A 26,391-nucleotide genomic window follows, 5' to 3' on the forward strand; every position below is an offset into this window, starting at 1 on the left:
CACTTCTCCTTTACCGAGATAATCCATCCCACCTCACAGGTGTGGCATATCAAGATGCTGATTAGACAGCATGATTATTGCACAGGTGTGCCTTAGGCTGGCCACAATAAAAGGCCACTCTGAAACGTGCAGTTTTGCTTTATTGGGGGGGTCTGGGGTGGTCTGAAAACCAGTCAGTATTTGGTGTGACCACCATATTTGCCTCACGCAGTGCAACACATCTCCTTTGCATAGAGTTGATCAGGTTGTTGATTGTGGCCTGTGGAATGTTGGTCCACTCCTCTTCAATGGATGTGCGGAGTAGCTGGGTATTGGCAGGAACTGGAACACGCTGTCGTATACGCCGATCCAGAGCATCCCAAACATGCTCAATGGGTGACATGTTAGGGTTAGGGGCACGTTTCAGAGTGGCCTTTTATTGTGGCCAGCCTAAGGCACACCTGTGCAATAATCATACTGTCTAATCAGCATCTTGATATGCCACACCTGTGAGGTGGGATGGATTATCTCGGCAAAGGAGAAGTGCTCACTATCACAGATATTTTCAGATTTGTGAACAATATTTGAGAGAAATGGTTATTTTGTGTATATAGAAAATGTTTTAGATCTTTGAGTTCATCTCATGAAAAATGGGAGCAAAAACAAAAGTGTTGCATTTATATTTTTGTTCAGTGTAGTTATGATATGAGTCAGGATGACACATTTAAGATAAAGCACAGTATTTATTGACAATTGGCAGCAACAATTAGAACAGTTAGAACATCATTGTTTCTGTGGCTTTGGTGGGATTTAGAGACATTTTAAGATCTGCACACTTGTATTTTATAGATTGCTTAAACTATCTTTTAAAACTCATTATGTGCATAGTTTTAGTTATAAGTGCACTCCTAAATGATTGTTCATATATGTACTCGACAATAAGTAGTGCTGATGACAGCAATCAGCTGATAAGCATCTCACTTTACTGAGATAAGCAGCTGTTAGAGGTCTATACATTTTACTGTTGATTATTGGTATTAAAGTTCAAGGCTATGTGTTAACCTTCAAAAACATCTTAATATGCTTGAACACAGTGAGGACATGCAGAGAGTGGATTGAGGGCCCGTTTAAATGTTAATTTAAGTGTGTATCATTGTAGTTTGGTAGATTTTTTAAAAGACTTATATTTCATGAGCTGTTTGATTCAGTTGCAGTCAGAGTGAGACATTGAGAGTACTGCCAGCTGGATTAGGAAAAACACAAAGGACTCTCCTTCCCCTTCTCTGTAATTTCAGATGTAATCTCTTTGGACTAACATCAGAACTGACGTGATCGAATGACAGATTTTTTACAGTGCACTGGCATGCTCCCAAATCCTATAATTTGGCCTTTTATCACAGACCCTTCAGTCAGTGTAGCATAGACCGATAAGATATATGCTAAACGATAGCTTGCAGCAGCTCCCAACAATGAATGTCAGTTGTAATTTAGTTAATGTTGCATGTGAACTGTGAGCCTAGGGTAAAGAAGTATAGAAAAACCCCTCCAGTTATTTTTCAGTCACAAATATACAACTTTCCATTATCGCTCTGGAGTCCAGCTGTTTCATTAAAATGTGTGTTTATGTCACAAAGGAAATAATAAAATGACATTTAACACATTTCTAGACTGACGACGTTGTTAAAAGTTTTGCAATTCCTTATTATATAGTTGAACAAATACTTTAAATGTATTTTTCGCACACAGCAAACCATTTCCGTATGCTTGGCACATTGAGCCTGCATGCTGCATATGGTGCTTTTGTTCTGTTAAAATACTGCCCAAAAGCTCGACTGCAAAATGCTGTATGCGTAATGGAGAAAATGACAGAAATAGAAAGTTATCACATGACTGAAAAGTAATAACTCTCCTGAAAAAATCCTTGGGTGTTTTGCTTTCCAAAGCTTGCTGTAGGGTTGCCAGTCGTCCATGACTTACATATTGCAGAAATATCTGAATGGACTGGAAATGTGACTTAAGCAGGTCAGTTATAATAACTATCACAGATGTGCAATGAGGATAACATAACGTGATGCTTTAATGCCAGATGAAGCTATAATTATCATTACCCAATATTTTGTGATAATGTTAGCATGCTAACATTTTGATTGTTCACATTTTAAATGTTATGCCAGCTAAGAATTGCTAAGCATTGTCAACATGTTAAAGTTAGCATAAAGAATAGCAGCGTTAGCATGGTAGTTGTGTGTTCCATAAACAACCTATCTTCTATCTAATTTTGAGAGAAAAAAAGTTGTAGGTGCCAATAAATAGTATGTAAAATGTTGCAGAATGCTAGCCAGCATGCTTCTAGGGTTATTATGACCCACAATCCTCTGAGCAGCGCAAGATAGGTCACAACTAGAGAGCACAGACAGATAACAGCCTGTCGACAGCTTATTGAAATGTCACGCTCCTGACTGCTACAGAATTATGAGCAATTAGAGGGTCAAAGTTCAAGGCGCAATGTTATGAATGGCTGCTGCAGTTTGTCAGAAAGTAAAATTAAATATTTAAGAGGTAGTAGTTAGTTAGTTAGTTAGCTAGTTAGTTAGTTAGTTAGTTAGTTAAACAGCCAATGTCTTCTTTGAAATTGTAGCTGATGGAAAAGAGAAACAATATAAACTGTGTTTTTAACCCATCATGCTTTGTGATTAACTATTATCAAAGTCAAAGTCAACTTTATTGTCAATCTTTCAATTTATGTGTACAGACAGAGAGATCGAAAAACCGTTTCCCACAATCCCGACACATTTAAACATATGCACACATTACGACCTAAATAAAAGCACAACAATCAAAAACATCAATGAATATTATCACTAACCTTCCAGATTTAGCCTTTCTGATGGTGCCTCCAAAAATGTTTCTGATTACACATGCAGGTTGAGGAGAAGCAGTAAATAACTATACAAGCAGACGTTTTACAGCCTCACCTGAGCTCTATAGTAAAGGGTCGATCCACCTGGATGGTCCACTCACACCGGGCATTGTTAGGGTAGCTCTCAAGCACCAAGTGGCCCTGCCTCTTACGGATTACTCCCCCACACTCTGAAAAAAACATCGGAAAATATAATATTTTGGAAAGTTGGCACTCTTTAAAATTCAGTGCTGGTTCATTACAGCTTGATTGTTATGTTGCGGGTTTAGATTCAGCTGCTTTGGTTACCATTCAAACCAAACCCAATTACATTGAGTTTGCGAAGCTACTGAAAGCCCTATGTTTTGCTAAACAACACAAAGAAACATAAACACAATACACACAGGGGCAACAAGGCATTCAGCAGTCTTTCCAGGTTCTGCTTTTAATTAACCGTATTTTTGTTGTGCCCCATGGCAGTTTATTGGCGCACTAAGAAAGCTATAGTCACTGTCCAAATGTTACATATTAAAGAGTTTTATGAGCTTCTCAATTGTTGACTCTGACTTGTCATTCAGCTCCTAACGGAAAACGCCCAGGGCATATGGCAGCCTTCCAAGCTGGCATAGTTGTCCCAGATGAGGATAAATCACCAGGGAAGGAAAGAACACTTTTCCCTGATCGAAAGAAAAATGTAGACTAGAGTCTATTTGGGAGAATGAAGGTACGTACTCATGCAATCTCCACCGGACCAGCCAGGTCGACACTCAGCGCAGTATTTCCCAGTAATGAAGAAGTCATCCCTGGGGCCCCATGTCCCATTGTTACAACGCTTGCAGTTCTCAAATATACTGCAACCTGAAAGGAAGAGAAACCAAGTTATAGGGGTGTTTTTAAAAAGACAGGTGGATGGACAAAGAGGAGAAGGAGACAAACAATTTACGTCTTTTAAATTGGCTCGTAATATTTGTTACAATTGAGAACATGTTCATCATACCCCTGCCATGTTTCCTCTAAAACAGCTCTGCTAAACTCATTACGCACATATTTTACTGCAACAGAATACACAAGCGTATAAGAGCTTCATAAAATAAAAATTTGAAGAAAACTGGGAGGATGTCATTTCACTTAAAGGTGACCTATCATGCAAAATGCACTTTTGTAAGTCTTTTATACATGAATATGTGTCCCCGGTGTTCCAGGGAACTCACCAAGTGTCAGAAAACACAACCCTCTCTATTTTCCTCCATACCCAAATCTCTTAAAAAGGGGCTGCAACTGATCTGATACAGACTGATCCAGATTTGAACACTTCTATGACGTCACATAAGTGGCACTATGGCTATTGGGCCAACTCCACCAATCAGGAGGAGACAGCCACGGACATTGCCGTTCGAAAGCGCTGGAGACGCTGTAGTACATATGCCAGGCCTGTAGATGGTGCTGTTCTCACATAATCAGCTCATGCAATGCACTGTTAAATTGAGCGAAATGCGGAATGGCTAAAATGCATGATCTGTTTGGTATTTTGAAAAATAAAAAGTATAAATATGCCTTATATAGGTATGGTCCTACACTGTATTATTCAAATATAGCATGATAGGTCCACTTTAAGAGACTACTCAGTCCATGAGGGGGAAACAAAACTGACCTGATTGCAGATATGCATTTTAACCAAATATGCACTAGTGATGTGCTCAGGGCTTGACACATTTTTTGTGTTCAACAGTAAAATGTGAAGAAAACAGATAAGATAAGATTTAGGGAAAATAACATGCAAGCGAGGGTTTGGATGGGTGAGCAACTGCTCATTTGTGCACACATACCCAATCATTTTCTCAGGTATATTCACAGATGTATTTGTTGCATAACCAATAACATATTTTTCCAGAAGTCCAAAGCATGACCATTCATTCCTGGCTCTGAATTCTTCCAGAAAATGAATAAGCCAATATAAAGTAAGCCTTAAAATAAATGAGATCAGTTAAATATTTTTTAGCTTTTCTCTTATATAGTTTCTAATGCTTCAGTGTAAACAGCAGTGCAGTTGATAGACATCCTTTAGTCTTGCACAAACTTCACTGCAGATTTTCAAAGATGGAGATTGATGGGCGGATTACAATCAGCAGATGTGGACTATATGAAGAGAATGCCAACTTTTTATACTGTTCAAGTTTATGAAGTTCATAACTTCTCATACAATTAAAACAAATAGGAATATTGGCAGGGGTTCTACCTGGATGAATTATGCAGGGGTCACACTCATTGATGGCGTTGCGACAGCACGGCACTGCGTAGCCCACCGGGGTCCCCTGTATGGGGCATTTACAGCGGATCACATCGTACTCGCAGCAGCCTCTGCACATGACGTTCCACTCTGGGCCCGGGCAATGGTTGTACAAATACCTGTAATCTAAAGAAGACAATACGTCAGCATTAGTCAAATCAGCAGGATAACTCAAACATGCAACCAGGAAGCATACCTTTACATTAGCATCTATTCATAATTGTACAGGCATAGAGAGGCAGCGGTGTACATCATGGAGAAACTTTGACAAATATAATGACATGGGTTATGATCAGGAGTGGAAGGATTCTGAGGATTTCAGTGTTTGATTGAGTTGTTTTCTCGGCTGGTTCTCTGGTTGTTTCCACTGCCATATGGTTGTATTGGGGAATCGTAAGACTCAAAGTAGTTCACGTCCACTGAGTGATTTCATAAAACATTACATCAGACAACATGCCTCAATGGTAAAGTCATCCTCATGAAGAACAGTCAACAATGACCAAGTTATTCCTCCCTTTTCCAATACATACGATTTTTAATTGGACTGTAAACCAGTAATGCAAGTAGTTATAATGATGTAACAGTGGATTTAAAAGTTGAAGTATTTGAACATGTCTTGTGGCAGATGGGGATAGAGAACTAACAGAAGCTGCACTTTAAACTTGGCACCACCTTGGTGCAGCCTTGTACGTACCCTCCTACCGGCCCTGCAAACACTCATTAGTGGTTGTTTGCAGACGGCAAACTGGAAAGGAGAAGCGCAGATGTCTTGGAGAGCTGTGAGTCGTCCCTGTTGCCAGTCCACATTAATGATATCATAAATTGTACGTCTGTCCAGCTACAATCTGGCCTTCTCCTCAGCTATTTCTCCAAGCAGACACTGAGGTATGACAACTGCACTGACATCTATCAAACCAAAAGTGAGTGTGCAATGCCACAAGTTAAACTTTAATGTGAGTTTCTTTAAGGACAGAGTTAGTGCTTTATGAAGCTGATGCAGTCCTTTAGCTGTTTTACGATTCCTGTCAGTTCCTCGTTTAATTTACTGTTTTGATAACATGGGCTCAGCTGGACATGTGTGTAAACCTCAATATTCAGCAAGCTAGTCTGTTTTCTATGCGCCATGGTGTGCGATAGATTTCAGGACCATAAAAAAAATGTCACTTTTACACGTTCCAAAGAGCCCAGTCCATTACGCAATGCCTTTGTTGTCATACCAACTGACAGTTTTCCTGTGGTTAAAATGAATGTAAACTTAAAACCCTCACTTTGTCTTAAATTCAAAGCTGATGCTCTTGCGTTGTCTTGATTGGTTTAGCTCGGTTTGCCTCACTGGTACACAAAAGAAGGAGCTCATTGTTTTGTTTTTCTAGATTACTTTTAAAAAAGTTGAGAGAACCACAACTATCAATGGCATGGGAATGGTACCATGCTGTAAGTCAAATGTATAAACATGCATTATGGCAATGACACAGCAAGTAATAAAATATGTTTTACCACAATCGCATCCTCCTCACAATATTTCTGTAAAATGATTAATGAAAAACCAAAAAGTATAGCCAATGCTTCAACTTGTCTGGTAAATTCACTTCTTCTTAACTGCACCAACCTAGACTCAAACTTGTATTCTAAAATTGTAAGGAGTGACAAGTGGATGGAGATTCCTTTACATTTGGCGCTTTGGTCTAAAAGTAAAAGCAATAACAGATGATTTGGAATAAATATTTATTCAGGCTGCTAATGGCTCGAGTACAGAAGCCTGACTTGGAGTCCAGAAGTCCATCAAAACTCTGGTCTGCTTTTACTCACATGCATCGAAATGCAGACGGAAGCAGCTTCATTTTCAACAACTACGACTTGTTATGGTTGCAATGTGACCCAAATTACGTAAATCGGAAACTGAGAATTGTCAAACAAGAGAAGATTGATTAAAGCCATTATTGGCTGTGCTGGCCAATTTTTCTTTCTTGTCTTAAGCTACCTTACAAGTAATGAACAGGGGATGATTACAGAGTTTAAAAGGTGTGATGCCTTTCACATGGGGATTAAGAGGTTTGACACCTTTGCCTCTCCTTATGGGACAGCTTCTCCTGCTTTGGTCTGTGTGCTGGCCTGGGACTGTGAAAGCTGATTTATAGGACATAAACTCGAAAGGGTCAAAAGGCTTTATGAGCTGGCCTGTTAATGTCATCACTGCTGTGTGTCTTGTCCTTAGAGCTGTGACATCCTGTGGTTGGATCTGCCTTTGCAGCATACTTAGGGAATAGACAATGCAGTAGATCTTAATGTTTTTATTTATGTCTTTATGTTTATGGGACTAGATCTGTGACGTGACATTTATGAAATATTTAGTTTCCAGATTCTCTCAAGTTGTTCTCCTTATAAAACACTCTTTATTGAGATAAATAAACACGTTCAGCAGTGTTTTCAGTCTTTATTCACTGTAACAGATTCAGTTTGCTGACCTCCAGCTCTGTTGATAAGGCTGTTGTGTTTTTCTCTGGAGCATGACTCCAAGGTTTTTCCCCTCTAGTGCTTGATTCAGGCTGGAATGCATCTATTTTTCCAGAAGGTTATCCCCTCTCCTTAATAAGTGTTTACTGATTCTCAACACAGCAGATCGTTTTTACATAACTCTGCTTTCGCTTGCCCCCCTACAATTTGTATTCATACGTTTCAGCGATAAGCTTAGTGCCTCGTAAAAACACAAATGCGAAGGCTTCCAGGTCAACACCTGCAGGTAACTACAGACTGGACAGTAACAATTTCATGTGGGTTTTAACAGGAAGAAAGGTCTGACCAGGTGTGGAAGTGCACGTGCTCAGGGGCAAGCAGACAAGCCAGTAGGTGCAACCATTAATACATGCATGAGCTGTCCTTCAGTGTTTGGGCTTAAGGCCTATCAAGCCTTTATTATTTGAAAACGTGTTAAATAATGGCATCAACATAACTCCGTTTATCATTATGTTCCCCGGGCCTGTAATTTAACCCAGGACTGTGGTTGTGCTGTGTGCCCCCAGCTAATGTGTATTTAATCACAAACTGGAAGTGTTGACAAGTTTCAGAGAGGTGCTGTAGAAATCCATCCGATTACAAAGTTTGCTTCCTTATTGTGCCTTGTGGCTTTATAGCATATCTAAGTGTTTTGGTATTATGTAAACGTGCTAGTTTTGTGAGATCACACAGTAGCTATGCACAAATGACAATAAAAGCCTTGAATCCTTGTTTTTCCCTCAGGCGTGCAGCTGAGTCTGCACATTTTTGTGTGGGTTGTTTGACTTTTCTGTTATGTAAGAATTGTATTGTGTTGGCTCTTGTGTATTCTTAAACATGCATGTAAAAAAGCCTTCGTAATGAAAACAGCCGAAACACGAGAATCATAACAGACACCCCGTTGACTAGTGGAAAACTCAGTGTGTCACAAAGCACTCCCACACAATCAGAAGCTCTACAGGCCCAGGTTGTAAGCCATCATGTCTCAGCTGCTAAACTTTGATGTGGATCCAGACGATGACATCATTATTACCGGGGGCGGGGATGTGGTCACGGAAATGTGCGCAAATAATGTGACCCTGCGTCTGACTTTACTGCCCTGCTGGCCCAGTAACCTGTTAGGAGCCAAAGGAAACCCTGACTTCTGCCAACAACAAACTAAAATGTCCACATTCCTGATCTTTTTTTTTTTTACCATAAAAGGTTTTATGTTGAAATATAAAGCTCACAGATGCACATAATGTTGCACAACCCCTGAAAAAGCAGCATTACTGACTATTTGATACACTCAAAATATGCTGCAGGTGCTGAATTTGACCTTACAACTGACACAAAGGCCTGCATCAGCTCGGAAATAGTGCCATCATTTCCTGGAAGCAACTTCCCCTGTACTCAGCTAATAATAAAACCCAAGGTCAGTATTTGCTGTAATTTTACATCAGCATCGACTTTGGCCCAGCTCACATTCACAGCCAAGTGCTGCCTCCCGAGTTTAAGATATCTTATAATTGAGATTTAGCTTGATATAAAAACTGCTTTCTGTCAGTTACCGTTTAAATTAGTAATCGTCTCTAGGTTCTCTTTTTCTTGCTCAGAAAATGTATCTTATCAGTCTGAGTCTCGTCTTGCTACACACCACTATCAGCTAAGCTATGTTTAGCTTTAACAAGGCTGAAGAGGACAATGTGGAAATGGTTTGAGCAGGGCACTTTAAAATCGGTTCAACATGCTTATTAAACGCTGCACAATGCTGTGACTGTGTCACCTACAGTATGTTGGACATGTAGTATTCTGCTATTTCACTTTTGGAAAGTATGCTTATTAGCTTCCTTGGTAAATAAGAGGAGAGATTGATACTATTTTCTTAGGTGTGTCTATTTCGTAATCTACAAGAAGCTTTATACTTGCCATCAGCAGAAAATATACTTAACGTAGCAAAAAGACTTGAAACAGTGAAACAAATAGACTGGCTTTGAAGTGTGATACTGAAGGGATGAAACACCAATACATGGAAGATACATTTCTGCATTTCTATTTTATGATAGTTACTATTTCTTGCCTGGAAATAGGTGCATCCTTCTTTTTCCCAATTTCTTGGAGATTTCAGGGAGCTGAACTGTACACCTCAAAGAAATAATCCAGCATATACCATATTTACATTTCAGTTTTGTTGAAAATTAAACGCCTGATTAACATTTTCATGAAACCCTCACCTTCAAGCGCTACAAGGCGAGGGTTTCTTTTACATTTGGAGAGAGCCAGGTTCGCTGTATCCCTGTCTCCAGTCAATTGGAATTTAATCAAATATTCTTAATTTACATGAATTAAACTAAACTAATCTTAGTAAAAGTAGTAAATTACGAGAGTAGTATTAATCTTCTCATCGCAGTCTTGGCAAGAAAGAAAACATTTCATTTTTCCAAAATGCCTAACTATTGCTTTAATTTTATTCGGAAATAGAAGATAAAAATAACAAAAGATATGTCAGAAAAAGTTCCTTGTAAAGAGAAGATTTTACGGTATACATCCACTGAATACATTGTTTTCTTCTGACAATATGGTGGTTATCATACACTGATGTATCATGGAAGAATAGTTGTTTTTATAGCAGCTGCGAGTGCATGTGCTGTGCATGTGCTGTGCATGTATGTGCGAGTATATAATTCCTTTTGCTTACTGCCCACAGCAGCTGTCTGGCATTTTGAGGTTGCAGTGATTTTGCTATCATGGAACATCGGAAACTCCCAGGGGAGCTTTGTGGGCATTGCATATCCGAATGTAGCCCGATCCTAAGCACCGGTCCCATTGGTCATCCTATAGATTTGCTTTAAATAAACTTTCCTCCACTCGGAAACCACAAACCCAATGAAACATCCTCTCACCATTACCCACTTTGGTAAATTGGTGTGAACACACACACCAATATGTAGGACAAATAGGAGTCTGATATGTGCACATTTGTTTTCAGCATTCAACTTTTCAACTTGATATGAACTCTAGAGTCTGATATGAAACACTATTTTTCCAAACACTCGAGGCTATGTTTTTCTTCTTGTAACTATATTCTGTGCCAAGTTTTCATTTTCTCTCATTTTTATATTTGCTAGGCCTTGTCATTTTTCCCTACAACAGCCTGCCCAGTAGCCCTGACAACTATGCAATGAACTAAACACACTTTAGGGAAATGTGTGAAAAAAGCAGGACACCTCAGGATTCAGGTGGGTGGAGGAAAATGCCTCAGTACACATAAACACGGGCACACCTGAAAATACATGTTCAAAAGGCAGGGTTTGTATGTAAACACTTTAGCTTTGCTTAAAGAAAAAGAAACAAAGAAACATCTGTCATCAGCTGATAATGCAGGATTATGAAACAAGCCTTGCTAGAAAGTGACAACAACAACATAATTGTGCAAATCTGCCAGAGAAAACCTTCTTAGTCACTGTAACCTAACACAGATGTGTTCAGCCAAGCCCTTTGCCACATTCACCAACATTACAAATTGAAGGTTTTAATTTACTGCCTACTAAGCGTGCAACAAGGAATTAGACAAAGACAGAGGTTTGGTTAGGAGTCTTGGGGACGCTGTATGGTATACACATTACCACAGCCAGTGTGATTGACTCAAACGTGACTCATGTCTTCCTGCTGCAGTTGAAATGGTCAGCCTGGGTAAACAGGCAGGGATAATCTGAGTCTCAAGGAGAGCACACTTAAGGAGTTAAAGCAAAGCTCCCGTACAAAAGAGAACGATTGCCAAGATTCAACACCCCTATTAGAACGGCAACTGCCTCACTTTACCTCAAGGAATGTGTGGCTACATCCAACTGTGGCTTCTTTTATTTCAGAACACAAAAGCAATCTTGCTTTCATTTCAAACAACAATTAACCGCGATGAGTAGAAACGAGTATGGAAATGACAGAGACCCTTTTTTTCTTCTTCTGGTAATGGGACAATAAACAAACATACAACAGGACAAGAAAAATAGTTGTAAGGTCAAAGATTGCACAAACTTGTCAGTGCTGTTTTTCTTTGAAGCCCCTTTAAAAAGCTGGATTTCACATCACTGTCTCTCCGTTGGTCTTCTTTTACAATCCTGACTGAGAACTGATGTGCTCTTAAAGGCTAGAAGGGAAGACGGGATGGAGAGAGTTGCTGATGCCGGCTTTTTGAGAACAAAGAACACAAACTGAGAGGCCGTGCCAAATATAAACGCAGGGAGAAGAGAAGTGAAGGTAAAGCCGGTCTCTTACCGTAGGGCCACGCTGTCCCTTGGGGCAAGGAGATGGAGAGGAAGATGAGGAGGAACCAGCCCTCCTTCCAAGAGATAACGGTGCCGGTCCAGGGGGCAGTGCTGGTGCCCCCATGGGTTTGCCCCAGCTGCAGTCCCCGTCCTGCAGACAGCATGCTGCAGCCTGGAACTCTGTTTACTTTCTGAACTCAGCTGACATCACCTTCTCTTGGCCCTTCTGTCCTTCCCTCCCCCTCCCTCCCTTTATTTTTCTCTCGGTTTCTCTCTCTTACTTCTCTTTGGCTTCAGGTTACAGCCCAGCCTCGCAAGGAGTTCCACTTGCACTGGTCTCCCAAAAACTCCCCGAGCTCCACTCAGAGGAAGACGTCACTGCTCTTGAATAAATGCAGACCCAACCGTTTAATGCACAAATCATTATGGTTTCACACACGACACACAAACACACACACACGAGGGAAAAACACAACAGCCAGTTTATGTTCTACATTGGCAAGACCAATGATACAATTTAAGATGGTTCACTGCTTTTGTGTTCATGTCTAAACAATCTGGATGTCATTGTAATTCAAGTTCACACCAGCTGTGTTTTCCAGCAAGGTGTCTGGTAAAGCAATAGCATTCAGTCAATCCAAGGTAGTAAATCCAACAACACATTTGTAACGTTAAAGGAATATTATGTTATTTGGCGAAATATGCGTATTGTTTTCAACAAAGTCAGGTGAATAGGTTGATGTCACTCTGTAGGCTAAGTATAAATCTACAGTCAGTAGACCTTAACTTAGAATAAAGACTGTTAATGGGAGACCTGGCAGCACCTAGAAATCTCAACTATAAGCGCGATATATTATCTCTATTTTTTAATATGTCTGAAAAAAAATCAACATGTTGAGATTTTACTTATGGTTATATGGCAGACTATTTCTAGGATGGGGCTAAGTAAAGGTAAGCCTTTGGACAGAGAGAGACTGGCTGTTTTCCCTTTAAACAACAGAACAGGCTTAAACAATAGAATAGTAGCCAGTGAAAACACACTTTCCTGTTTGTATGATCTCCTGGGTGTGTTTTATTTCAGCTCTGTCCACTGGCACTCCATGCTGCATGGAAGAGCTAACAGGGAAAACAGATCAAACGACTCGGAGCCAGAGAATCAAATACCAGAGCAGTTTCCTAAAACAGCAGGATTTAGACCAGAGATGGAAGACATGAGCAGTGGTCTGTGTATGGTATGGACATTGAAACACAGACTGAAATCAAGACCGTTCATACAAATAAAAAGGGAATGAAGACATGGGGAACGTGAGGGAGAAAAGAGACAGGCAAAAAGGAAAACCAAGAAAGAAAGGGGAGGAAGGAAATATTGTCTGCTCTTTATATCCCCCCCTTCACTACCTCTCTACTGTTTGTCCAGATGCTTAAGGGTTTATTATGTGAAACCCAAGGCTTTTGGGTTAATGTGGACACCGGTTTCGTATTTTCACAGAGGCTACATCTGCGGTCTACGCTGTCAGCAGAATAGACTTCTGTATACAACTTTCTTTGGATTAAATACACAGCAATTGTGTTCAATATTCAGATTCATATATTCTAAGCTTGCACACAAAATTACAATAAATAGAGGTGACTGAGATCAAATATAACTGTGTTTTGTTTGGTGCTTTTATGGGATTTTCTTTGAATGTTTTTGTTTCCCTAGATTGCAAGTTTACAACAACTACAGTATGAGTCATGGAGGTGAATACAACATCTAGAAAGCTAAGTGCACTGTCCTGTGAAACCATATATCTCCAACATCTCAACTTGACATGAGCTAAGAAACACAGCTTTTTTAGCTTATCGTTTGAGCTTTTGAATGGTTTATTTAGCTTAAGAAGTGGAGACATAAAAGGAATACCTACAGGGCTTTAACACCAACATGCAATAAGTGAATCCAATGTGATTGAGTCATAGATGGGAGTTATACGTTAGGACACTGATAATGCTACAGTAGAAGAGATAAGCAAAAGAGAAAATTACTTTTAGACCTTTTGAAGTCATTTATATAATCCTATATAGCCATAACATGAGTGGTGCTTTCTATTTTGCTCTCTGCCCAGAACACACTATATCTTGTTATACAGTTGGTCTTAATTCTCTAGTCCACATTGAATCTTTTTTGCAATATATTGACTGTCATATACTGTTTTAATTTTAACACAACACGTTTACATTTATTAAATGTATTCCAAGTATTTCAGTCAAGCAGAGTTCTTAATCTTGTTTAGTTAAAGTTTAAGTTTTGTTCCTTTTTAAAATCTGAAAATAATTGTGGTTTGTATTAATTTAATCAAACTTTACAGCTGAAGTCAATTGAGACAGGGTTGGAGGCTAATGTTGTCCTGATGAACGATAATGTGTTCACTGTCTAATGAGCATCTGACAGACTGGAATGAGCGCTAACTACAACTGAGCGCATCTTCTAATGCAACAGAGGAAAAGCTAGTTTGCAGTAAGGTGTTAGCAGTTGTTGGGCATCAGATTTGGGTGATTTGTTAGCCAAAAACCGGTGTACAAAGCTTCATAGATTAAAATAAAAGTGTATCTGTTGCGTTGGCCTTGCCAATTTTTAGTGAAAGACATTTGAATACTTGTAGGGGCGGAGATCTACTATCCATTAAACACTCTTTTTTTTAGTATCTGCTTTGCCCGCTTGACTCTAGGAGTCCACCTTGGCAGACAAACAGAACCCTGCTGATACCTTCATTCATCATGAGTTTAATAAAGATATATTCTGAAGGAAAACATTTTCTCATGACCCTCGGATCACGCTCATCCTAGGCTGCATTACAGAAGCTTCTAAATTGGCACCACAGTGACTGTAGTTGGTCAAAGAGAATGGGCCCCCTGCCCACGGCTCACAATCAAATCTCATTACCAAGTATATAAAGGAAATGGTGCAGTGGGGGTAAAAAAGATGACCTAGGAGCCATTACACTTAATGAGATCCACTCACTGTGGACTACACATTCTTTACAGGTTCAGAGACTATCAAATAAGTACAGTTATACACATTGTCTGATTATTATTATTAATAGCTTTTACTTCTTTGTGTCCTAGAGTTCATACAGGGTCAGACTAAATGAAGGTGTCCTGACTTTGGAGCCATGCAGGTTAAAATGAAATAATCTAGCCATGGCATGGCATTCTTCCTATTTCCATGGTTACAAAGTGGACACACTGCAAACACAAGAGACGTTTTTTTCCTAACTGTTAACAGGTCTCACTCTATCATGGCACAACCTGCAATCTCCATTAAATGTGGTGGATGGAAACTAGGGCTCGGTTTTCATAGGTTAGACAAATGTGTGCAGCTTTAGAGCAAAGCGACCCAGCAAAGTGCCATGACAAAGTGCAGGTTAAAAAGGTAATAGCGCAGGACCACGGCCAACTACACAACAAATACACTCTCATTTATGTGTTGTGCTCTAGAAGGAATGCTCTACTTATGAAGACAGCTTGTTTTTATAGTTATTGTGAGGTGAACTACTGTGCATACTACTAATTATCTGCTAAGAGTAGCAGGGCTCTGTCTTCCTTCTACCTCACCAGTCTGTATCCGCTATCACATAAATTCAGCTAAAGTGGTGGAAGGAACAAAAGTAGGTGATGATGACACGTTGTTAAAAAAGAGAAAATGAGGCCAAAATAGCCTGTATTACCGGAAGAAGATATACAGTACATCTATGAAAGTGTTTTGTGATACGTGCTGAACTTACTGACCCTGTTCACATGAAACCCATTACCCTGCATGCTTATAATCGTCATTTTGACATTTCATATACGCCTATAGGTGAATCATATTAGATTAAGTTGGATGCAGTGCCTTAAGCATTACATTTCACATCAATGCAGATACTTCAAAGCACTCTCAGTATCTGAAATGCAAACTAAATGTAAGTAATCTTGCCAGAAACATATAACATAGTTTTGGCTCAGATGTAGATGTACCCACTCTTTGATTTTAAGTCACACTCCAAATAGTCCCTGCCTGGCTTGTATTTGCCTCATTCTTTAAGTCAGGTCAAAATACATTTACTTTGTATGAAGCTCTGAATCTGTCCTCCAGAGTATCCACCCTGTAAAACTATCCAGCTATAGCTGGCCGGGCTGGAACGGACAAAGACTTGGATTTCACATCCTATTACACACTTTAAATCCATCTGCGGGAGATCGAAACAGCAGGGAACAACATTAAAGTAAAGACCATAATACAGACCTTAAGGGTTTCTATAGATAGGATCCTCGAGATATGGTCCACATAATGAGCATACATGCATGTGCATGTGTCAGCATTTGCAAACCATAGCAAACATCATTACACACATATTTCTTTGAACTTTAACTGATTTAAAAGCTTGAAGTGATATTCTCTTTTTAAATAATTGAATACAGAATATGTTTCAATTGGCTCTCATTTTCTTTCGATAGTGTGAATGGGATTTGTCTGAGAATACTCTTACGCCATCATCCAAATGGTTCTCAAGATCATAAATCTCGTCTAGCGTATCCAACTTTATAGGCAGGCTATAGACTACAGCTGTGGGTCTTAAACATTGAAGCATAGCTACCAAACTCTAAAAATGAAATTATTAAAGGGGAAAGAACGTCTGTAGCTGGTAGCTTGCTGGAAGCTTCCATATTAACTGCTTACCAAGCTTTTTACTTGAAACGTGGATAAAGAAAAGTCACTCTTATAATGGGAACCAAAGATGGGGACAGAGAGGGAAAATATGTTGTGCAGGAGGAAAGGAGGAGACTTTCCATCTGCTCTGGGCTCTAACAAGAAGTCATGAGATCTCTGACATGAGACACAGCGCCCTGCAGACCTGCCTCTGCTTGTGTTTACTTGGCAATTGCATTTCCTTCCCTTGATCCTTGTCTGTCGTTAAGTGACCCTTGTTGTGTCATTGCTACTAAAGAATAGCCACACGGGCAATGAACCAGACAACTGTCTCACAAGGGAGAGTTTGTTTTGGTGCACCATGGAAACAAGGTTTTCTGTTTTGGACATCTTTTTTTTGTATCCCCTTCCTGTCCCCGTATGCGGTGGAACACCAAGGCTGGGCCACTGTGGTGGAAATAATTTGATCAGAGAGATATAGGGGAGGTGGGAGAAAGAATCAAAAAAGTTGTGCTGAGTGAGGTCAGTGTTAGCGACCAGAATTGGAACCGCTAAGCTACTTTAATGCGGAAAACAGCCACTTAAAGCCTGTTAACAGAAGCCCAATATTTTTACAGCACATCACATCAGCGCTCCAGTTCTCCTACTTCTCTCCAACATCGCTGCGATCAAAGCTCTCTGTGTGTTTCGTTATTCGTTTCTTTGGTTATAGCTCTTTAGGAGCCTTCACACTGGAGTCAGTGATCTCAAAATGTTGTCTGACAGATGTTGCATTTCATGAGAGGAATAGCAGGAGGAGTTCACCGTTTTACAGATCTGAGCCCCTTAATGAGGCCTTGTGTGGAAAACAAACAGGAGAGAGATCACGCTCTCTGTGCAGGATTTAGGGTGTGGATTTGGAGCTCTGCCCTCTCGATACTTGATCTGTTGTGCGTATTTATAGTTACATTCATTTTGGACTTTATGGGAGGGTTTGTTGCTCTGCAGCCATCACCATAATAACTGTGCATCCAGGGGGTCATCCTTTACTGACATGCAACATATTAGGCCTGACCACAGAGCATGCTTTAGTGTGATTAAATGGGGAATGATGGAGGGACAAAAAGCCAAACATTGAGATCATGTAAAGTATATAAATAATAACATGTTATTAGTAACTGGAACTGAATTGTAATTACTTAAATCACTAATATACGAGTCATTCATTTTTTTGTTTAACTGAGGTAGCACAATAATTTCCTGATTCCCTAAAATAAGTGTATGTCCTGCATCACCATGACAATGATGAACTCAAATACAATGTTGTTAGTCCAACATAGACAGTAAAGTTACATGTTGGTTTTGGTAGCTGGGTCCATGTGATAATGTTCCGATAATTATAGAGTTCAGAAATAAAGATGGTCAAATAATTATATGAAAGCCCACATTTTATTCTGTACATATATTGATAACTTAAATTAAGCAATTAAAGCACATTTTTTACCGATTGGCTTTTCAATTAATCAGACCTGTGTTCAGTGTGTTTATGACATATTCATCTTCATTTTCCAGATTAATCCATTTTATTTTCTTATTTTTGTAGTAATATTTGTGTTCAAGGGCTAATACATTGAGTTTACCAGCATACAATAACAATACAATGCGGTACAATGTGCAACAGACACATTCACAGTCAGTTTCTGTTTTTGTAGCACATCGTTTTTGCTCCTCCTCCCTCAGTACTGTCTTTTCAGAACTATGTCACAAGGGGCCAAGTTTTAGCACAAACAGCAGACTACATAAAACAGATAAAATACAGAGCTCTTTAAGCAGATGTTCTATAAGAGAGAACAGCAGCCTCTTGTGGCCAAACAAGGAAATGCACACAGGTTTGGGAAAGTTGGCAAATATCGTAACCACACAGTACACCATAGCAATGCATAAGTCATGTCTCAGTAAACAGGAGGGGTAAGACACCCACAATCTCTTGGGAAAGGGACGATTTGCTTGTGGTGGAGAAGGAAAGTCTGGCAAATGTAGGGACACTATGCAAAGCAGTGTGTATTAAATAAGAGTAAACCAAAAACTACACATTTGAAAAAGCCTTATGTTGAATTCAACAACATCATATTTAGATTTGTGCATTAGGAAATCAGAACTCTGTGTGTGTGTGTGTGTGTGTGTGTGTGCGTGTGCGTGTGCGTGTGTGTGTGTGTGTGAGTGTGTGTGTGTGTGCGCATGCGTGTGTTATGTAGAACAGAGAGATGTGAAAGCTCTTAGCAAATTCAGAAAAAAACAATCAAAACATTACTGGCTCTATACTCTTACATTTTTGGGTTTGGATTTTCAGAAAAAAACAATCAAAACATTACTGGCTCTATACTCTTACATTTTTGGGTTTGGATTTTCAGAAAAAAACAATCAAAACATTACTGGCTCTATACTCTTACATTTTTGGGTTTGCATTCCATGATGTTGAAAGACCTGGACTTAATAAGCTGAATGCCAGGATCAGATGAACTTGTCTGGGATAGATCCTTAAGTAACACCCATGAATGTTAGATTAAAAAAGCTGATCTTGATTCAAAACATGCAGTTCAAATTGACTTACGTAATTTTGCAAGAAACAGAACCAGATTCTTAAGTAACTGATAAATCCTTCTGATAGCTGAGGAAGTGTTCATGTCTCTAATAAATGTAGCCTTAGAGAACTCTTACATCATGTCCTGCTCATACTGATGTCTAATCTCAGATAACGTGGGCAGCTGAAGACAGAAACCGCTCTAGTACGTAGCCTCGACTATGGTGTAACTGTGGAGACATTCACCTTTATAAGGACATTAACTCAAGTACTATTTAGTACTATTTTGGAGTGTTTCTAGTTTATGCTACTGAATGCTTTCACTAAAATATAAGTCAAAGGCAAATATTTAACATTTAACTTGACTATGTTTGAATGTTACTTAACAAACTGCATTTTCAATAACAAATATAAACAACTCATACAATCCGACACCATGATTAAAACATAAAAGCGTTATTAATTATAATCCAACTGGAGAACATTATTCTGAAGTGTACTTTTCTTCATAAATACTTTTAGTTTTATTTTGTTATGCTATGCTTATATACTTACTTACGAGGAATTTGACTAGGTGTCGTGGTGCATACATAAAAGTAAAACAACAATTAAAACACAGATAGAGAACTAGAACAAATATCAAAATATAGTAAAATGTAAATATAACAGTATTTACATTGCAATGGAATAAAAATATGGAATACAAAAAAATCGGCAGTAATAATAAGAAAAGAAAAGAGATATTGTTGTACATTGTGTGCATTAATGTATAGAGTCTATGATGTGGCTGAGGTAAAGTGTGAGTGGGGGGGGCGGGCCTTATTAATGAGGCCAGTAGCGGAGGGGAAGAAACTGTTCAGGTGGCGAGAGGTTTTGGTCCTGATGGAGCGCAGCCTCCTGCCAGAGGGGAGGGGGTGAACAGTTTGTGTCCAGGGTGGGAGGGGTCAGCCACTATCTTCCCTGCCCGCCTCAGGGTCCTGGAGGCGTGCAGCACTATGTTGTATTGCTACTTTTACTCGAGTGTAAGATCTATGTACAAATGTTCTTGGCGAGTTAATGTAAAAAATTGCCACAACTCCCTCTAAACATGACCATTTCAGATGGGATGCATGTTTCCCCTTCAAAATCCTGCATACTGAATCATGAAATCTGGTGTAAGCTAGAGTTTCAAAAGTACATATTTTAAACGAGTGGGAGTGTTTAGAGAGAAGGCATGCTGTTGTTGGTCCTTAACATCTACTCCCTCTAGAGGGAGTCAGAGCCTACAAATCCATGATACTGTACTGTATATCTGTCAAGGAAGGTATGAGGTGCATCTAAAGTAGACCTTGAAGACAGATAAGTAAGTCTGATGTGAAAGAGATTACATGTATTTTATCTTGTGGAGGCCATTCACAAAAGGTGCAGATCAAGATGAGAAGCAAAAAAAGCCCTGTACCGCGGCATATCACTTTCTACCATTTCACATGAAGTACATCAATTCGTGCCCACTTCCATCTGTTATGGAATATATTGATTTGCCATTGCGGGCAGCAACGTGAAATCAAGATGTCCACAGCGAGCCTCTCAGTGGGAGAGGAATGTAAGTACTAGGTACCGGACTGGAACGGGGCTTCACAGCTCATCACTCTGATCTCATTTTATTATTTATATTCTCGTGAGGGTTGGCTTTTTGATCAATTTTCGACTCCATTCTTTTATCAGCAACGAGCCACTGCCACTTGGTTAAATTATTCAATTGGGTCTGCTTTGTTTTTAATAGCAGTGATTATTCTTGCTTGAACGGCATAATGTATGGGCTGACAGCTAACAGTGATACAAACCTGTCCCGAGGGACACAAATCTGGTGGCGGGTTTCTATATGCCACATTAGAGATTGCAGGCACCAGTGAAGCATAGAGAAGTAACATACACTCAACATCAAGGTCTTTGGAGGAGAATCGTTCCACAAGGCCACAGCCATAAATGATCAAGCCTCCAGTCTATAGCTGACTTCCAGTGAAATAAAGCCGGGGCTAAATGGGCGGATAGTTTACTGTCCTCTCTTAAATTATGGAAAAGGCCCATCTCATACATACTTGTGTGGATTTTAGGCTCAGAAAGACAGGCAGGATTTTTTTTTTTCAACCTCGCACTACAGGGAAATTAACAAAGATTAAAAGATAAGACAAAGGGGATTATTTGTGACTTAAACACACTATGCCAAGAACGCAGAACGTTTTACAAAAATACGCAGTTACTTGAATGAAGTTTAACTTTTTTTTATATTTTACACGATTAGGCTCACTCAAACAGTCTATTTTGCATGTGTGGTGAGAGACTGACAGAGTTCTGGGTACGATTTTCCTTACTTTTGTTTGACTTGCAGAGGGTACTTGGATTTCTTTTCCACGTGCCTTGTTTGTTTACCCATCCCCCACCAGGGTCCTGTCAACACCACTGGCCTCGTGAGAGGAAGAGGTCAACATGCCACGGGGGTCATTCTTCTGTCAGGGATTCTGGCCTTTTCCTTTTGTTTACCCACCAACACCATTATTGTGACTATGGTGAAGCTGGAAAAAGAGAGTGCAACTCAGAGGTAGACATCTTAACTTAAAATAGAATGCTGTCAGGTGCTGAAATGTTTCTATGTCAAGATGTTAATTAAGGTCCAATGAGCTACAAGGGTATGTCAAGCTATTATTTTTTTAACCAATGTCCAGCTTGCATCTAATCACAATTTAATTAAACACTGAAACTTACGCTTTTAGTCAACTGGGGCGTGTTTAGTGCCCAAATTGGTGAATACATATTAATACAGCACTGCTTTAATCTGAATGTATACTCTACATGTAGCCATTTGAAACAATGACTTAACAAAACAGAATACCTCAATTAAATGTAGCCTAGTAGTTAACACCACAGTATCTTGGCATGGAGCTGAAATAATTGCTTATGTGGGGTTTCTGTTTAAACAAATCAAGCTGATATGCATGAGTCTACACATGTGTTCAAACGAATTTGAGTGAATTCCCTCCACTCTCAATACGCAGAGAAAGCTACATGTTTTTCATTAGTGGTTGCTTAAACTGGTTTGAAATCTGTAGGGGGCGGGGAGGAGTTGAGAAAGAGTCAAACATAACCACAAATCTCCTCCCAACAGAACACTCATTTCAAATGTTATATGATGAGAGCCAGCACTTGCCCTGTTCAGCCATTAAACTTGAAGCTGCTAAATGTTTCACTGAAACGTTAGGAGGACGTTCAACCACCGGCTCTAATCCTAACTGACCGTGTGACCCCCTTGCAAAAGCTGGAGCGATACCATATCCCACAGAACACTTCATGTGAAAATAAAATAAATAAAAATACACAAAGGCTTTGAATGTCATGACTTTCTTAATAATGACCACATGTTTTTAAGCTCTCCCTTTAGCCAATTTAAAGGCAAACCTCGCCACAAAGAACTGAGCATGCTTGAGTCAATAAGCCAGTTAGCAGAAAAGAAAGTAGAAAGAATTCAATTCTTGATTTATTTAGTAGGGGATTTGGCGTGGCAGGTCAGGAGGTGTAATCCAGGAGATTGGACAGTGATTCTTTAATCGAGTAGCTCGACAGTACATCTCCTTCCTCCCCTCCCTGATTTTGCTCTTGTAAGAGGGTCTCCCTTGTGTAGCACTGCATATCAATAGCCCACTCCTCTGCTGGTTCAACCACCCTCCCTTCTAGACTTCTGCTGCATGGAAACAGATGGAGATGGGGAATACAGTACTTCAATAAACTAAACATCCTGCTTTTCCTCCACAGCTGAGAGAGCATGCAGCATTCATTAATAAATGTATTTTTTATTAGCGAATAGAAACCAACCCAGTCGTTGATAAAAAATGTGAAGATGTGTATCAGGAAATTGGCACAGGCATGCTAAGGAAACCACAGTGACTGGTGGAAAAGGGCAGTGGGTCTAAATGGTGCGGTGGATCTCTGGAACTAGAAACAGCGCTGTTTGATTCTGCCGGCAGATCGTTTCTGCTCTCCGCCTCTGAGATCCTCTAGATAAAGCCAAGAGGGCGACTGCTGTTGCTTATTAAAACAGCATCATCCAAGAAACACCATAGTGGAAAATTAAAGTGCGCAACCTCTTATATTCAACGCCAGCAACATCTGCCTGATAAAAGAAGCCAAATAATAGAAGTGAGCTGACTAGAAAGGTCCTTTTTGTGCAATTTCTGCACTATCCCAAAGCGTTACTTGGGATAAGTGCTGACGAAATTGTGTCTCTGTCACTGGTGGATAAAAGAAATGTCTTATCTGTCTCCAGAGAATTTATTGTAATGGTACGTACATCCTCCACTGCAAGTTTGCCGTACCGTGATGGTAGCGTTCTGAGCAGAAAGAAGAATTCTGGGCTTGTTGAACAGATGGCTATATCTCAGTTTCTGGATTGAGAGCAGGTATTGTAAGTTCAGTGTGCATCCATGCACGCTCCTAGAATACTAAATCAAATGATCATACTTCCTTTTCATTATCTGCTCCACACTAAACATATGAGTAGACGCTTGTCCAAAAGAACACACGTTCTTGCAGATATCTTCATCAGGAGATGATGAATTCATCCCCCGCCCTGTCCCCGAATCCCTGAGCGTGAGTAATTGTCAGGCCCTGTGAAATAATCGTAGCTTTCAACGCTAATGGAAGCCCTGCACATTCATTATTCAGTCCAGGAAACAGAGTGCTGCAAAGTGTCAAGGGACCTATGAGTTATTGCTCAGCGTGAACTAACCTTAGACTACGAGGGAAGGGACAGAGGCACACTGCACTTTCTTCTCCTATGTCCACCATCATTTTATGTCTCCTTTGCGTCCCACTGTCCATCTGCAAAGGGGGGCGAGCACCACGCAGAAAACCCGAGATTCTATCACAGCTGTGGCGTGGCCAGACGGGCCGGTGATGGGTGTACTGTGACACTGTGGACAGAATGACAGACGGTCAGGCCTCTCTTATGTCACTGCATTCGTTTGACTGGTGACCAGCCATGACTGGTGGAGTAAGGCTTTCCCGACGTTAATGCCCTCCTGGGACTGCAGTGGGATTTACGAGGAAAAAGGAGGGAGGAATGCGTCAGGAGTAGTGGGGGCTAAGAGATTTTTCTGACCTGCAGATAACACATGGCAAGAAACAGATAGGTTTGATATGTGAACATGCCCCAACTTGTGCCCGAGGGGGAAAGGGACACCTAGATTTGTGCTGCCGCAGACAGAGCCAGTAAATACAGTCACTCCACACTCCTAAAAAGCAACACACATCAGACAGAATTCCAGCAATGCACTTAAGCCTTCTTCATTTCCTATGTCTGGACCTTGAAAGTCTTGCCGTTACTCAGCTCTAAAGTAAAACTGAAGGGAAACAAGCAATTGTAGAGGAAGTATTTCATGGCCGGACTACAAAACAAGTCGAGAGATAACAAGCCAAAGTGATGTGTAGTATACATTCATCTTAGAATACATCCTTTTTATATCCATCTATACTTGTATGCCTTCAGTAAGCCTGTTTAGTAACTCTTACTATCGGTACTTCTGGGACACAAACAGAGTGTGCAATTTGCAAACGGCTAATTCGTTTTAAACAGCTCTTAACTCAGATGGTGAAACCCCACCTCCACAAGGACACACTGTTTTGTCTACCATGTTAGAAAAACATGCCCAGCCATGCACCACTACATGTTTTTTGAGATTCTAGGACTTGTAAATGGTTCTCTACTCATGCTCAACCCGGGGATTGCGGTTCCCTCTGCACGGTCACTGCTGTCAATCTGCCTTGTAGAATCAAACACAGGCTGGGAATAGAATACATTATTCTGCTGATGGAAAGAAAGAGAAAAATCCAACTTGTCTAAGCAGAAGCGAAGGCTGCATGAGCAATATGACCACATCGGAATAATTTCACCTGACTATCTACGAGAAGTTGTTTCCATCTCTATTCCTGCTTGTTAATAGATATAAAAAGATACACCAGAGTGGGAGGGGTTATGTGTAGTTCATTATATCTTCCTTCAGAATAAATAAATAACCTAAATATGACCGTGAACGCTCCCGGCGTTTGAAGCATACTTTAGCCGACCTGTAGTTTACTGGGTGTAATTGAGAATTCTTGTCTGTGGCTGTCTTTACGACTGAGGCAATTTAGCATGCCAGCTTGTTGCTATAATTATGACCCAATTAATTTGATTAGCAAACTAAGGTTCAAGATGGAGTGTGAAAACATGAATTGAATGGCGAAGGGTTGGGGAGATGCTAATGAGGAATTAGTTAATGAGGGAGATGTGTATAAAGGAATTTGTGTGCCTGGGTGTTACTAACAGACTTGGATGAAGATGAAACCAGCAGGAGTTGAATTCATTGTGCTCTGGGTTTTTGAGGAAAAAAATGACAACTCACTTACTGTAGCAGCTGAAAGGATGAAGATTTTTAAGAATACAAAACAGGTCAAGTCCTAAACCTTATAAAAATAAGGTTTTTGTCTGAATTGTCTATGTCATGAGCGAGCAAACTCCATATGCAGCTGAATATCTGCTATTGACAATAACAGTACGGTTTTTATTATCCATTAGTATAATTGTTGTGGTTACTGTGTGGTTCTGCACCTCTTCAATAAGTAATTTGTCTAAAAAAGACAAAACACACTATAACAATGTAAAAGATTAATTTCAATGATAGCATTGTATATTTGTTTAAGCTTCCTATAGATATCATTTGTTTGCCCATGATTATCATATTGTGAAAATAAAAGGAATTGAGGAAAATGTCTTCGCACCAATAGGTTTAAATGACAATGCAACTTTTAGAAACGCACTTAAATGATGAGTGATATCTTCAATGTGTGTGTTCAATTATTTGAAATGTCTCAAAATGTTCTTTCAGCCTAAGGAAAATATGATGTAGAATCGGAAGCTATTGGTTTATACAATGATGTCTTTGAGTCTTGCAAAAGTCACTTTTTTTTTGGCTCCCTGCTCAGCGCTTCGTTTTAAAAGAAACAACACTCTAATAAAAGTGCTGACAATTACATTTGAGGGTCCTTACGATAAACGGATAAAGTGACTAATCACATTAAATATTTGGTTGCTTTGATTTCCATTCAATGAGGTTTAAAACTCATAGGCACCCTTTGTCAGCCCTTTGCTGCTGCTATCTTCACTTCTTGAATTGTTTCAGGAGATTTTTGCCTTGAGCCAAGTTATCAGCAGAGTCATGAGCAGCTGGATACATGTCAGATGACTAACTTGAG

General features: G+C 39.8%; 1 protein-coding gene across 1 annotated transcript in view; it reads right to left on the reverse strand.

Annotated features, from left to right (window-relative positions):
• LOC104963725 (inactive serine protease PAMR1-like) overlaps positions 1 to 12,097 on the reverse strand; it is an 18,669-nt gene extending 6,572 nt beyond the window's left edge. Inside the window, exons 1-4 of the mRNA XM_010792366.1 lie at positions 11,913 to 12,097; positions 5,115 to 5,291; positions 3,611 to 3,736; positions 2,955 to 3,069 (exon numbers count right to left, since the gene is read on the reverse strand). Of these exons, the coding sequence (XP_010790668.1) occupies positions 2,955 to 3,069; positions 3,611 to 3,736; positions 5,115 to 5,291; positions 11,913 to 12,066 (572 nt within the window). The 5' untranslated portion in view covers positions 12,067 to 12,097. The remainder of the gene's footprint in view (positions 1 to 2,954; positions 3,070 to 3,610; positions 3,737 to 5,114; positions 5,292 to 11,912) is intronic.
• Between the last annotated feature and the right edge of the window lie 14,294 nt (positions 12,098 to 26,391).

This window comes from Notothenia coriiceps, unplaced genomic scaffold (assembly GCF_000735185.1).
Source record: "Notothenia coriiceps isolate Sejong01 unplaced genomic scaffold, NC01 NC01_scaffold00036399, whole genome shotgun sequence".
NCBI lineage: Eukaryota > Metazoa > Chordata > Actinopteri > Perciformes > Nototheniidae > Notothenia > Notothenia coriiceps.